The sequence below is a fragment of the Onychostruthus taczanowskii genome, unplaced genomic scaffold, assembly GCF_017590055.1.
Source record: "Onychostruthus taczanowskii isolate IOZ18803 unplaced genomic scaffold, ASM1759005v1 scaffold113, whole genome shotgun sequence".
Classification (NCBI taxonomy): Eukaryota; Metazoa; Chordata; class Aves; order Passeriformes; family Passeridae; genus Onychostruthus; species Onychostruthus taczanowskii.
The window spans coordinates 1,875,355-1,890,901 of NW_024497963.1; the positions used below are offsets into that span (position 1 = coordinate 1,875,355).

Genomic DNA, 15,547 nt, shown 5'->3' on the forward strand with positions numbered 1-15,547 from the left:
CAATGACGAGTAAATCATTTTTACTAAATTCATCATAGTTGGATGCTAATTGCATGTTCTTCATTTAACATAAAACCTGCTTGAATGTGCAGCTAAGAGCTCATAGCTGTAAGTGAAATTATTGAATAAATAGATATACATGTAGACTTACAAAAGCACAAAGTATTTTAAAGAAAATTTAGTTTCTCAATTAGGTTCCCAGAATCACTGGTTACTTCTGACCTCTCCTGTGTCTGTGACCCATTTATAAGACAAGAATAACAATAACATCTTCTCACATCCCAGGAGGTCACACAAATACAGTGTTCAAAATGCTCTTGTCTATTATAGGGATAAGCACTGTGTAAAAGCTCAAGGGGACATGGATAATTCTCATTTTGGACAAGCAGTCACGGGAGGAGCAGTAAATAAAGCACAAACTCACAGTGGACAATCCAGACAAAATGGGCCAGTGTAGAGCACCATCAGCCCTGCTCTGCAGCAGGAAAACCAGACAGGGGGAAAGGGAGGATGTAATGAGGCAGTTTTGGATTGCAGTAGAAGGCAGATGTTTACAGGTTGAATCACAGGCTTGTGCATCTGGCATTTGAGGGTTGGCTTTTAAACCTGGGGGGAAGGATTTCTGAAATTTTAACAAGCCATTTGTTTTCAGGCCACAGTCTCAGCCAGCCACCTTCCCACTAACTCCTTTCTCATTCCTTCCCTTCTATTTATTTTCTCCTTCTTCCTTACACACCTTTGGAAAAGGAAGCTGCTCATTTTCTCAGAACTTCTGTAGGAAATTGGAAGAATATAAGTGGACTCAGGCACTGTTTTCAATACTGTTTGCAGTCCTGGAAACCCTCATTAAGAAACTCAGCTCAGAAGCTGATCAGCTTTCAAAAAGACTCCACTGAATGTTAAAAGTACAGATATAGGGTCCAAGAGGGCTCTAAAATGTTCTGCAATTTGAGGGCCTAATGAAGGACTCAGAATGGATCTTGGCAGGATAATATATTTCAATACATTTTTTAAGACATGGCTCCAAAATCTTATTTAAACAATTTACATGGGTGGTTCTTTTTGAAGATCTCAGTTGCTGAAAATTTCATTATCAAGCGGTGAGTTGGGAAAGTCTTTTTTCTATCCTCTCAGAAATTAATGATTTTGAAGCTTTTTCCTCCATCTTCAAGCCTAATTAATTTTTTATCCCCAGTCTAACAGAGAGAAGTTCAGGGACTTGGCATCCATCACTGTGCAGAACTGCTTACTGAAAACTATGTCAATGTAAAAATGAAATCACCACTGGGATCTTTTAGTCTAGGTGAAGCACAAGAAAACTAAACAGTGATTCTGATGGCTTAATAAAAGAGATGATTCTCTGAACTTAGAGCAAAACTCAAGTTTCTCATATGCGTTTCATGTCAGAAATATATAATTTAAAGTTCTTATGCCTCCATCCCAAAGGGATGTGAAGAGATGTGAAGCGCACCTCGGGACCACCACAGGACACAGCCTGAAACAGCCACTACCTCAAGAAAGGAGAGAAAGTTTCCTTACATACATTTCTTGCGACGTCCACAAAAATGCTGCTTTTGAAACCTTCCGTGGCGGTAACCGCTGGCTCGCGCGGGATGCGCGTGGGAAGCGCGCGCTCTGCGCCGGCCAGAAGGGCAGGATTTGGGATGGGGCTGGGCTGGGGAGCGGTGCACCTTCCCCTCAGCAGTCCGCTTGTACAGCACGTGTGGGTGGTGGCCGGCGGGGCACGTGTAGTTGTGCTCCCGTGCCAGCTGCTGAGGTAGCGGAGAGATCAGGAACTCCATCTGCCGCGTCCTTATCAAACCCGACTGAAAAGAGACACGGCACCGCAAATTAGAGAGGAGGCTGCCAGCCCGCAGCCCGCGACCTTCCTGCAAAGCCCAGACCGACCGCGATGCGCACCCCGACACTGGTTAGCTGCTCAAGTTACAGATTATTCAAGTTATGATCTGGACATTCTTCCCATCTAAATATGCATCGTTTCCTTTTGGAGATGACCAGTTTTCTCATTTGGAAAAGCACCAACCAAGAAGGTTGTGGGATGGTGCCGTGATTAAAACCATGACGAATGGGCAGCACAGCACCTTCATGCAATAGCATGGATAGTTTCATATGCAGCGTTAACTCATTCTTCACAGTACAGGTTTGTTTGTGTGGGTGTTTGTGTACAGGATATTCATAAAAAAGAAATGCTTCTGGAAAATACAACTTCTCATAAGTGCACACATCATAGAAGAAAATATTTGAATTAAGGTTCACAGCTTTTTCACAACAAGGTATTACCAAACAGGAGTCCCAGACTTAAGGACATTCCAAGCAGAAAATGACATTACAGGTCAGCAGCACAAAGCTGAAGCATCTGAACGTTTAAGGACCATCATTCAGTAATCAATTCCTTGCAATTTAATCATAATTTAAACACAACCTAAAATGTATACCCTCCTACAAGGGAAAGCTAATCAGCAAAGGCAAGTATCTGATTGTTTTCTTTCTTGGATCTCTGAAAGACACAAGTATGGGAAAACTACACTGTAGTTTTCACATAGGATCTGTGCATAAAACTGCACATGTGATGAAGTGTTTCCAGGATCAGGGCCAGGGAAATGTGGGTGGCACTGAGGAAGTATTTCCATGCAGCTCATTAATCAGTTATGATTTTATTTCATTTATTGGTTTTGTAAAACATGTTGTAATAAACACCCCTTTTTACCAAGTCAAAAACCAAAAAGAAGTTTCATCAGGTAATTCTATTACATTATATACGTAACACTAGATACAGATTTTTGGTTTGGATTAGTGAGGCTCTACCATGTGCCAACACCCTCCTGCCAAAACTGACATCCCACGAGGACTACATATCTCTTAGGCTTCAGGAAAATATGTGCAGACAAACAAATGTCAATTGCAAACCATCTTGCCGCACATCTTGAGTCCTTCAAGACCATGATTCCAACCTCCTTCCTCAAAAAAACCTTTGAAAATGCAGACATGTCACATGCATCACCTCTTCCCTTCTGAAAGGGATGTTCTTCAGCCCAGCCTCTCAGGGCCTGAATGCCATGGGTATGACAAGGAGAGCAGTTTGAACGCCTAATGCGGGCGCTGTATTTTTTAAGGATCGGTGGAATTTTCTGCGCTTTAAGAACTATTTCCCAAGAGGGAAACTCAACACAGTGAAAAGCAAGTGAAAATTGAAAGTTACATATGAATCTTCACATCTTTAACTGTTAACTAAACCAGTGCAGAAACTGGTTTTAAGTCTATTCCAGATGGCAAGTTTTATCAAAGATCTACAGGTCCTCTACAGACTACAGTCATCCACTGCACTTTTTTCATAGAAATGCTCTTCTGTTGATCCAAATCAAAGGTGGCTTTGCAGTGCTCCCCAATATAGGCACCTTTCACAGGGGCCCAGTAACAGAGCTCACAATGTCACACTGTGATCTCAGTTTTGGCAATAGAAGAGATTCTACACTATGAACTGAGAGGGTCTAATTGCCCTCTGAAATATAATAAAATAATAATAATAATAATAATAATAATAATAATAATAATAATAACAACAATAACAATACACATTATATTATATTCTGTATTATATAATACAAATTATATTCTGATACACAATTTTCCTGTTCTCCTCTCTTCAACATGAATTCAAAATTATGTATCTCAGCCTGTATCTACTTCACATTCTAAAAGAAGGTTAAAATTGCCTCCATCAATAAAAGACAGGTTTTGAATAATTGACAGGAATTTAACTCGCCTGCTCACTGCAATAAGTTGGTATATTTCAAATGTCAGATCACATTTGGTCATGACAAAGCACTTTCCTGTAGGGAAGATGACTAATATTTTAATCCTTATGATGTGTGTCATCACACAATTTACAAGTGGTTCTGAGAGGCAATCTTTATCTTGAATGCACTGATAATTGGGCACTGCTAAGAGATTTTTTTTTTTCAGCTGGAGAACAGAAATGTAGTGAATCTGGTTCTTATTTCCCCATTTTAAAGATTTCCACATCTGAAATTATTCCTGTAGGATTCATTTTGCAAATGATTCGAACCATATGGAAAAAAAAAGGGGTTCTACATTTTCCTGTAAGAAACTGTCCCTGATGCACATGAAGTCTCAGCCCCAAACATCATTTCTATATTTAACATTATAAGGGTGGATTGAGAATTCATGGTTGGGGAGGAAGAAGTGACTGAATTCTGGGCCCTGCTTGTATTTTGCTGCACCTTTACAGAGGCAATAGCTGACTGAGTGCCTTACAAATTAGTCACTTCTTTCCAACAGAAATGACCCTAAACCTCCAATAAGACATTTTTCCTTTGGGTTTTACATCAAACTCATCCTCCAGGTTGAAAAATGCTGTGTGAATGAAAGATACCTTCTTTTTGATAACATCCAGTTTTATGAAGTTGTGAAGCTGTCAAGAAGAAAGGGGAAGTGCCACAGAGCAGTCTGGACACTCATTCAATCACACACCATTTGCCATTTTTTCCAGGCATGGGGTGGTTTCAAGCATTCCTATCGAATTAATCACTTTGGGAATTCCAAAGCAATGCGGAGAATGCTGGCCTGGCTTCAGACAGAGCTGCTGTCCTCTGGAGCACTGCAAAGGGGGCAGTGGGACAACAACTGCCAGGTACTTTTCCTGCAGGTTCCTAAATTGTGGTGTTGGGTGAAGCAAAGTGGCCTATGGCTCCACAGTGCTGGCTGGCACACATGCCAGCTGAGAAATGCCACAGCACAGAGGCAGGAGATTCATCTTTTCATTCTTTTTCATCTTCATCCAGAGACACAGATTCATCTTTTCTAGCTTTACACCAAGAAGGGATTCCAGTTTTTGAAGGCCAGATTTTGGTTACTGTGTACTCCTGGGAATTTTTTCTACAAATACATGAAACATCTCCATAATTGTGAGTTAGAGTCAATGCATTCATCCAGCTCAAATGCTTCGGAACAAATACTGTCAAAACTCTTGTGGAAATTTTTGCTTTGGGTTTTCTGCTTTATGCTTCAGCTTTGTACATTACATGTGATTTTCCCTGAATCAAGGATGACTTTCCATTAACCTTGATGGGGTTTAGGACACAATGAGGAGAGGGTCAGATAGGTCAAAATTCCATTTTTATTTCAGATTCTCTGCAATTATAACACCACAAGAGGAAGCAGGATGACAAAATCTAACATTCTTGTAAGTCTAGACAACACAGCATGAAAAAGGCCAGGGACTCCTGTCTATTCCTTCTGTATCCCACTGTGGCTATCACTAATAATAGCAATAATTGTGAGAATATGGTGGGAAGGAACACCCAAGAGATTGCTCAGTTAGAATTTTGCTGTTTTCTTCTTCTCTCACAACACATATTTGCCATCCTTCTGGAAGGGATATTCCATGCCATTGGAAAGAAAATGGAAAGACACAAGTTGACCTGTATGGTTAGCAAATAATTTTGAATCAATAATTTAGAGAAACTTGCAGTTTGTTTGCAGAAAAGTTGAGAAGAGATAAAAAGGCAACATTCCTCCTCCTCTCGTTATTTGTTACAAAATGTTTGCTTAGCTCTGGGCTGAAGGAATTTTCAGATCCAATACACCTCTATGAAATTCCTCAGTATCTGGCTGTAATCACCAAGGTAAGGGACTTGTTGTGTTTTCTTGGTGTGTTTCAAAAGGAAGAAGAATTTCAAAATGAGATTTGGACAAGGGCAATGACAACATGGTATCTGCTTCAAGAATTTATTAATTGAACATATACTATAAATTGAAAAATAAGGAGAATTCTTCTAAATCACTGAAAAAGATCATCTTAACTATAAAAAATCAGGTAGATTTTCTACTGATTTTCCATCCACAAGGAAGAATGTTCAGAGTCACTAACATGTCTGTCCCTAACACATCTCATTGGCCTCTTACTGGAACAGCAGAGGCTGCTCCTATTTGCTCCCCTGTGCTCTTAGACTCGGAGTGAGCCTTTGGCAGCTTACCAGCCTGTAAACCTAATTCACTCTGGGGTTTCAGCATCTCCAGAAAAAACAGACCCTCCATAAAAAGCAGAGCAGTGACAGTGAGTGAAGGATTTGCAGAACTTCTGCTTCTCTCCCATAATTTAACAAAGCTGAGTGCTGACAAATCCTCACTCCAAGCTGGAAAGGCCTTGTGGCCGAGGGCTCTCTGTTTTCATACAAGGCACTTTGACTACATGCTAATTAAACTGAAGGCAACAGCTTTATGCATGTTAAAGTTAGAGGAGTTTCAGAAACCAGATGCAAATAACGAGGTAAAAGCCTAACAAAATGAAACTGAGAATTAAAATAGACAAATCATTGAACTTCAGTGTCTCTGCTAAACGTAACTACTCAGCACTGACTGATGCAAAGTTAAATTACAGCTTGCACAAGAGCAAGAGTGTCTCTAAATGAGGTAAGAAAAAGCATGAACATATTTCCTAAGGAATACTACTTATACCCAGAATGCCTTATTCAGTGTTAGGAGCATATACATAAAATAAGGTGTTAAAAAAACCCGCTGTGGCTAAACTAAAACAATGGCCAAAGAAATCCATTAAATCTATACCATTATGTGGATGTGAGTGTGCTCAAGATGAAAAATCACTAAAAAGGAAGAGTTAAATGTCATTTCACACCCATTAAAACAGTTCCAAATATTCATGAAAAGTTTTAAAAGACTTGACAAAAGGCCAACTGAAATTGGCATAAAGCTTTCCACAGACTTCAGTGGACATTGATCCAAGATTTCTGTTATTTCCCAACTGTCCAACTCCTAAAAAATCCCAAATCATTGATTCAAATACATCCCAACAAGAATTACAGAACGTGAAGTACAGACACATAAAGTACAGTCTTTCGTTCTACTTAAAACACATAAAAATGTAAACCAAGAACTTCCCTGGAAAACAAAGAATAAGGAGAGCAGATGACCTATGAACTATGGTTCCTGGTTATTTAAAACTGTCTGAGGCCAAAGATTCCTAGAAATCTAATATGCACATCACAGTGTGGTTGGGGGCATCTCACGTTACAGCATACTGGAGTCTTCTCTCATTCACTTTGCAGAGAGAAAACTCATGAAATTACCTTACCTGCAGCTCCTTTTCATCCAACTCTTGCTTCCTGCCCTGATGCTCTGTTAATTCTTCAGAGCTTTGGCACCACAAAGGAAACACAAAAGGCCCAGCTGTGTCACCAAAGCTTTCCATTGCTGGAGGAGAGACTGCCCTCACTGAGCTGTCCCACCTGGGGGTTCTGCCTGCACATGGAACCAAGGCAAATTGGAAGCCAAAAGAGGGTATGGCAGAGACCCAGAGAACACAAAGCAGTTCACACAGCTTAGAGCTCCCCGACAACAGCCAGAAGCTGCCTTTTGGCCAAGACTGGTCTCTGGAATGGGGCGGATGTCCATTTTTAAACACCAACGTTGCTAGAAGGGGAGAGAGGTCTCCCTCCCGTAAGTGCTGTACCTCTGCTCAGCCTCCACCCCAGCCCGAGGGCAGATGAGGGAGGCCTTTCCTCCGCTTTCATGAGCACATCATGGCAATGCCCTCACCAAGTACAGAAACCACCTTGGTGTTTGCCACCGTCCCTCTGTTCCTGCCTGGAACGCACACTTGCCAGAGCAGGCCAGCTCAGCCCAGGAGCACAGGTCTGCCCTGGTTATGGAGGGAAGTACAGCACAACATCCACGTGTGGACACAGCATTTCATAACTGTGAGCTCACGGCAGCAGGGATTTCAGAAACATTCCGAATGTCCCCACGGAGAAACCCATGAGGAGGTGGCAGTCCCCGTGCACCAGCAGAGACAAAACCCTACCATGACAGCAGGGGAAGTGCCAGCTACTTGGAACAGGTTTTGGGTTAAGCCTTGAAAATGTGGTAAATGTATCATTTTCTCACTTATGCCAAGGAATCCCAGGAAGAATAAAGTCCTGTTTAGTTTGCCAACATTCATCTTATGAATTCCTCTTTCCTCCAAAGCAAGGGTATTCAACCAATACCATCATGAGACTGTTCAAAGAAATCCTGCATCATGTAAGCAGTTTAAATAATAAATGATTCTTTCTTTAGGGAATGTGTAATGAAGTAGACTCACCTCTTGGGATGGGTTAAGTTGGTAGGCTGAAAAATATGTGAGACTATAACCTTACTACAGTCATAAGCAAAACTACTTCCAAGAATTATAGCCAGCAGGATAGTACAGCCTGACCTGGAACTGCAGATACCCGATAGCACTGACTGACTTTTTGAGAGATGGCTTATTGAGCCCCTCTCAAGTTAGGGTCACAATGTCAATGCTCTGGAAAATATAATCAAAATGAGCAAATTAAGATGTGAAATTAGGTAGAAAAAAATGACAAGCAGCATATCTGGAAAGGAGAAAGGGGCTGAATTGCAGAAAGTGTTGCTGAGGTGAAAGATATTTTTACCCTCGGGAAGCATCAGGAGCAAACAGCCAAGCCAATGGCAGTAAATCATGGTAATTAAGGGAGTTCCTTCCCTCTCCACTCTGACCCACAGCCCCTTTTCTGGGAGGTAGCTGCAGAGGAGACAGCAGCAGCCACGGGGCTGAGGGGCATTTTGCCTTTCTGTGCCCCTGAGAAGGGCACTGACACAATGCACCCACGGTACTGAAGCACTGGGTCAATGGGACAAGCTGCTGAGACACCGTGACAGAGACACAATCCCTGATCCACCAACAAAAAGTGAAAAGTCTGGACCCTAAATCCATACACAGATTGTTAAATTAATGACAGATATTTACAGAGTGTTAAGCACCCAGGAGCTCCCATTGAGCTGAACATTGTCTGTGCAAGCATTTCCAGAGTGCTTTTATACCAATTTGGGAAAGAAAATGTTCTGGGAAACTAGTGAGAATGGACTCTCATGAGGTTTCCAATAATACACATGTATTATTGAAGTCAGAAATCCCACGAGTAAAACTCAGAGCATGTTCATTTTTGATCCTATCCCAAACCAGGCAGCACAAAGGCATGCGAACACGCTGAAGGGAAGAGAGAATTTAAGTTAACTAAACTTTTACCTAGCTTTTAGGTTTGCCAAAAAAATTCACCCATCCTCCAGAAAAGTATCAAGCCTGTAAATGGGCAGCTCCTGATGCTGGCCCCAGAGTCAGGGAAGTACAAAGTGATGTTTCATGGGACTGGGTCCTTGGCTGATGAGAATAACCTCAGCAGACCTGTACCAATTTTCACCAGACTGGAATACCTGGCTCTGTACCACAGCAAATATTTAGGTTAAGTTAATGGCCCTTATACACACTAAAATATTTTTTTATCATGAAAGAAGCATTAGAATCATTGGTTGCCTTTTCTGACTTGAGAATTGTCAGCAGATGGCATTTTTCTTTAGAATCTGACTCAGAAAAGTAACTAAATTATTCTGTTTTCCAACATCTTATAGATATCTTGCAAATGTAAAATGTAAAGGGTTCTTAACAATATAGTATTTTATTACCTGACGATCTGGCAGAAGGAGAGTACAAGGTTTGAATTGCCAGTCTGAGTTAGCCATGAAAGACTACTCTGTTTGGTTGCTCAAAAGAAGTGCTATGCAGAACAGTCAGCAATTAAAACAAGGTAACAAAATTGCATGTCTTTAATTATTCCTATATGAACAAAGCCAGAGTTATCTCTGAATAGTGCCTTTGTATTTCTGCAGTTGACTGAGCTTGTTTCAAATGTCTTTATGCAACCCCCTGTCAGCATATGGCAAATAAGGAAATATTCTTATTTGTTCCTCCACTTACAGTAATTGAACCAGTCACATTGGTATTTAAATGTATTAAATTGGTATTTATTGCAGGGTAATGAGATATTCTAGAACTAACACAAAGTTGATTGCTTTGCCACAGATTAAATACTTGCTTGTCAGTACGTGAGCTCGCTCATTTCTCATGTTATGGGTTTAAAAAAAACGCCAAAAACCAAAAAGAAACCACCCCAGGAGCAGGCATGATAAATGAATAGAAGAAAAATACTAATTCAAACTACAGCATAACCACACCAACTATACACCAATAATACTTAAGTGAAGTGCCAGAGGTTTACCAAGTTACAGTCAGGATCACTTCATTTACAATTCCATCAGTGGGACTCTTTGGCTCCCTAGAAAGATTTTGGAAGGCAATTAGCTAAAACCAACAGCTCAAATTTAGCCTTGGTAGCTGTACAAGCACTTGGGTATGGCCTGTTTAAGCAAATCCCTGCAACTGTAAGATAAAATCTATTAGTTATGACAGTCCTGAAATCCATCACAAAGCAAACAGGAAACAGCAGGATTATTTAATGAGTGCATTTATGCTTCACTTTCCCTTAAAAGAGGCAGCCCACTATTTGTCGTGTGCTGACAGTTGATTAGTTACTTAGGGTACCTCAAGAATAACAGAGAAGCTGACTTCAGAGAGTAGCTTAGTGTGTTCCCTGAGCTAACATCCCATGTAACTAGGTGCACAGCTTGAGAGAACACTCCAGGTGGGAGCAGGATTACCTTGAGAAACCTTCACAAGCACAGGAAATGCAGCTCTCTCTCCCTCCTGTCATTCTCTGTAACAGCACAAAACAAAAGCACCATTTATGTCCCTCTTAAATATCTGAAATGTGCCTTTGAGATGCCCAGATCTTCAGACAGAGCAGTGTTTCACCCTAAGGTGGGTTTGCTATGAATTATTTATGCTGCTCAAAGGATTAGGTGAAATGAAAATGTTCTGGCAAGATTCTCCTCCCTCTTTGTGTACAGCTAATCAATTTTGCAGGGCTGGAGTTCAGATGTACCAACATTCTAGAGAAAGTGCATGCCTTCTTAATGAAGCTGCTGCTCCTGGAGTGGTAATAAAGGCAAAACCAATAGATTAGGGCAGAGTGACACAGAAAATGAATAGCTTAAAAAAAAAAAAACAAACCAAAAAACCAAACAACTGATGATATATAACTAACATCAGTACTTGGAAATTCCTTTTCCATAGGTACTTAGCATTAACAGATGCTTGCTTGAGTGTTTCTGATCAGCAACATTCCTCCCTATCAGACAGGCAACTCCAAACATTAAAAGTCATGAATCAGGCCTTGCAGGAAACACAACTATAAATTATGAGATTTTTTTTACAATAATGCCAAAGGGCTTCAGTGTTTTATTTTCTTTCTGATTTTTGAACCATTTTCAGCTGAGTTTTTAAAAGCTTTTTTTACCCTTTACAATCATGTATACTAGAATCAAAGTTGAGTGGGTTTTTTTTTTTTTTTTTTTAACTGAAAAAACAGCTTTTCCTGTGATGATGGGATTTTGGCAGCTGGACCCTTCAGAATATTTCATACTGTAAGTGAGAATTAGGCAAGGCCTAATAATCTCTCTCCCTTACAGGACACCCTGTTGAGGTTGCAGACACTAGAGAGAGAAGACACTTGGAGCTACCTGATGGCAGAACCTTCACTCTGGGTGGGACTCTGGGCTGCAATGAGTTACACCCAACTGCATCAAAGCCCCAAGCAAATACTCTCCACATCTGGTGGTTCCCTACCCATACCCACATTTCCCAGTGCAGATCCTCCAGATACGAGCTTTGCCTGCCAGAGCTGATGCAAATGAATTTGAGGGGGCAGAAGATCTGAGCCTGTCTGACCTGGGATAATTTGCATTCAAACAAAATAAATCCAGCTCAATTCCCATAGCAATTTTGCTTTGCTATGAATAGCTCAGGCAGCTCCAATAACGAGGAGCTCGGGTTACATCTGATTGCCAGCTGTATTGCTTACTAAGAAGTTAGGTCAGTGCTTCCCAACCTTTTAATTTTCCTTGTTGGAGTATACATTGCTATGGATTAGTTACATGAGAGAGTGGTCACAAGGAACTCTGTAGGGAGCAAAGTATCAGCTTTGCTGATATTCCACATACACAGACATATCCATATGTTGAAATATCTACGTGGGAAGGAGAAAGGGAGTGGAACAAAAGAGCTTAGGACATGAAGGGAATGGAAAACAAGAAGCAAAGATGGCCCAAGAGTGAGAATGTCAGCCTGGCGCCTGGGTTATCTGGATTAAACTCCCTGCTCTTCAGCATTTCAGCTTCTCTGTTCCTTATTTATCAGTTTAATAGGCAGGGTTCTGTAATCAATGTAGAAAAGGCTCATGAGGGACTCGTGAAGGCTCACATTTGACCCTGGCTGGGTCGTTCTGTTAAAGTGCTTCCACCCTCTCCACTCTACGCTGCAGCCCCAGCCTTCAGGATGGCAGCCCAGAGCCAGAGCTGTGACCCAGGAGCACAGAGCACAGCCAGGCGTGTGCCACCTCGCGGGGCTCCCAGCTGGCACCGTCCCCAAACACAGCCCTGTCCCTCAGCACATCCTGGCCGGGCTGGCCCCAGCGCTGAGCCAGGAACAGCACAGCAGCTGGCGAGGGCTGGGAGCTGTGCTCAGCACCGGCAATTCCTGTGCCACCAGGCCTCCGACTTGTCAGGTGCCTTTAGAGAAAGGGTGGCACTTGGGTGTCAAACCCAGCTGGGGATGAAACAGCCACGGCCACTCCCTCCACCACCGCCCTGCCCGGGTGGCACCACTGCGGGAGGCAGAGCAGGGGACAGTCAGTGCCACCCTCTGCCCTTTTGCTGCAGAAATCTCTGAAGCAGAACAGCAGCCTAGGTGTGGCTGAGTCTCTTCTCGCCACCACAAAAAGGTAAAGCAGTAACACGTTGGCGGTAATTCACACAATTAAAGCCAGCAGCATCCCAGAAATCCACCAAGCTGAAAAAAGACTTCATCCTTTTCTCAGTTTCCTGTAATATTAAAAACCTGCACAATGGCAACTCCACATAACACTTCCATGACCATACAAACACCCTCAGCATTCAGAGCTTACTTTACATGGGCATTTAAATAGTTATTTACTAAGATAAATGTAATAACATACATGTACATTCCATGGCATGCAAAAGCCATGGAATGTATATGTATGTTATTACATTTATTTTATACATTATTTATTTATTTGTTATTATTTATTTATACATATTTGCAGGCCCTGCTTACAATCACAAAACCTGCCTTCACCATATTACACTGTCAAGTGTACCCTGAGTCCAGACAGTCTCTGCTTCCCTCCTTGTAGGCAAGTGCCACCAATCTGCACTGCTCAGCCATTCTACACCCACCCTGGGCCTGCTTTAAAGCTCTGCACTCATTCACTCCTCTCCCACAAATTATCCTCAGCTTCTATTTTAAGGGAATGATGCCCAAGGGTGAACATGCTATATCTGCTCTGCTGGAGTAAATGAAAAACTTTGCTAGTCTGTGACAAATCCAGACAGATTTCCTGCTTTTAATAATATTATAAATGAAAGTTTGATGAAAAATAATTTTTGGCATTATTTTCTAAATCTCTGTAGTAGAAATAACTCTGATGACATGCAAAACTCACCACAACAAGGTCCTGGTTTGGTATAAAATGAAACATAATGCCACAACTGCCTTAAAATGGACACAGAAATACCATTAAATGCTAGCCAGGTTGTGGTTAGGTAAGGTAAATTAATTTTTTAGCCCAATGCATCAATTTACACCTCCTGACATGCTGTCTGTGACAAGGTCAGAGCCCAACACACAGGTCTAAAGCAGCATTTGGGGTGATAACCAATGACTCCCAGGTACTCAGCCCCATGTTTGACTTGGACCCCGTGAACAGGTCTGCAGAACTAAACTGCTCATGAAAGCTTACACTGATTTTGCCATCTTCAGACTTTAGTACAAGCATCTGAATTATGCAACTGTTTAGCAGGGATGAGTGTTAAGAAAACAGTGGGGTAAAAAAACCAAACCAGTGTGGGAGCATTTACTTGTGTCTTTTCATTGAAGAAATCCATTCAATTATGTGTTATGTCAGCAAAGCACCATTTGCCAGGGTTTTCATGCAAGTGAACAGCTTTTCTTCACAAAAGCATCAGTAGAGTGTTTTCAGCACAATACCTTACATGTAAGGGTCTCAAGGTACAGTCTGTGGATTAAAGCTCAAGGTAGCCCTGTGATATTCTCTGAGATCTCAGGAAACGGGAAAATGTAAGTGGCAAAAGTGAAGGTAGTGTCTGAAAGCAACTTTTATTCTATGTGATATTCTTTATATTAAATCAGTCCAAGATAACCAAATATCTATTGAACAGATGTTGCCACTATGTTAAACACTACAGGCCTTCTGACTGAAATAAAGATACAGTGAAGACAAGGGAGATACTTGTTGACAGCTCAGAATGCTGCAAAGTTACAAAGGGATGGTAAAAAAAAAAAATTGCATCAGCAGAAGATTTAGGAGGCAAAATTTCCTAAGCAGCCTGACCTTGTTCCTGCAATGAATCTACCGAACAGTAGGTTAAGCAAAGGTCAGGTGAAGCACAGGTTAAGAAAAAAGCTCCAAGAAGAGGAATGTGCTGCTAGGGTCACAGAGGCTCTGGGACATCAGGGGAGTGTGTGAGAGTCACAGACACTCTAGCCTCCACTGCAGCTCCTACTCCCAGGGCCTGAGAGGGCTCTCTGCTCCATCCTGGCAGCACGGGACCTGAGCTGGCTGCACAGCACAGCCAGCAGTGACAGAAATGCTGCACAGCTCAGCCAGCAGTGACAGAAGTGCTGCACAGCTCAGCCAGCAGTGACAGAAGTGCTGCAGGGCACAGCCAGCAGTGACAGAAGTGCTGCAGGGCGCAGCCAGCAGTGACAGAAGTGCTGCAGGGCACAGCTAGCAGTGACAGAAATGCTGCAGGGCACAGCCAGCAGTGACAGAAGTGCTGCACAGCTCAGCTGCTCCTGCATCTTGATCCCTTAGCCAGGAATCGGGACACACCTGCTCTGCTGAGAAGTACCACATGAGTGGAATAATTAGTACATCAAAGCACCCAACTCCCATAAACAGGAGATAATTTGTCTGCTTTCATAGGCAATAACTAGAGAAGTGAACATGAAAAGTGACAAATGTGGTCCTCCCACTCCACGTCTCTCTGAAGCTCCGTGTGACCTGCACAGCCTCTGATTTATTATACTCAGGTGGTATCTGCTCTGCTGGAGCCTCTCCTCAAGCCCCATCCCTCATTGTGGCATATCCCCAGCTTTTCCCCAAAATAATCTGGCTGCTCAGTGGCCTCTGAAGGAGCACAGCCTGCCCCAGGGGTACTGGCTGATGGTAGTTCATCCCTCCTCATGCCTGCACACTTTCCTGCTGGAAGTTCCATGTGCTTTAGGAGCTGAAGTGCAATCCTACCACTTCCCTGTGTGGATTTGCCCAGCTTAACACATCTGACCACAGACGTGACTGTTCCTGCAATCCATCTGGATCATCAGTCAGTCCCTCCACCTTTTCTTCTTTCCAGGTGGTAAGGCAAACAGAGGAAAAGCCAGAAGGAGCTCTTGTGAAACATTTCCTCTCTTCACAGCATGTTACACCACACACTCCTCCCCCTGCAGAAAACCAGCAGTGTTAATGTGCTAGAGAAGTAAATTAGGCACAAA

The 15,547-nt window shown here is 42.3% G+C and overlaps 1 protein-coding gene across 3 annotated transcripts in view; it reads right to left on the reverse strand.

Moving 5' to 3' along the window:
- The window catches only part of ADAMTS18 (ADAM metallopeptidase with thrombospondin type 1 motif 18), a 78,195-nt gene that overhangs the window by 48,214 nt on the left and 14,434 nt on the right, over positions 1-15,547 (reverse strand). For all 3 annotated transcript variants that reach the window (XM_041426547.1, XM_041426564.1, XM_041426556.1), the window contains exon 4: positions 1,544-1,826. In XM_041426547.1, coding sequence (XP_041282481.1) covers positions 1,544-1,826 — 283 coding nt within the window. The remainder of the gene's footprint in view (positions 1-1,543; positions 1,827-15,547) is intronic.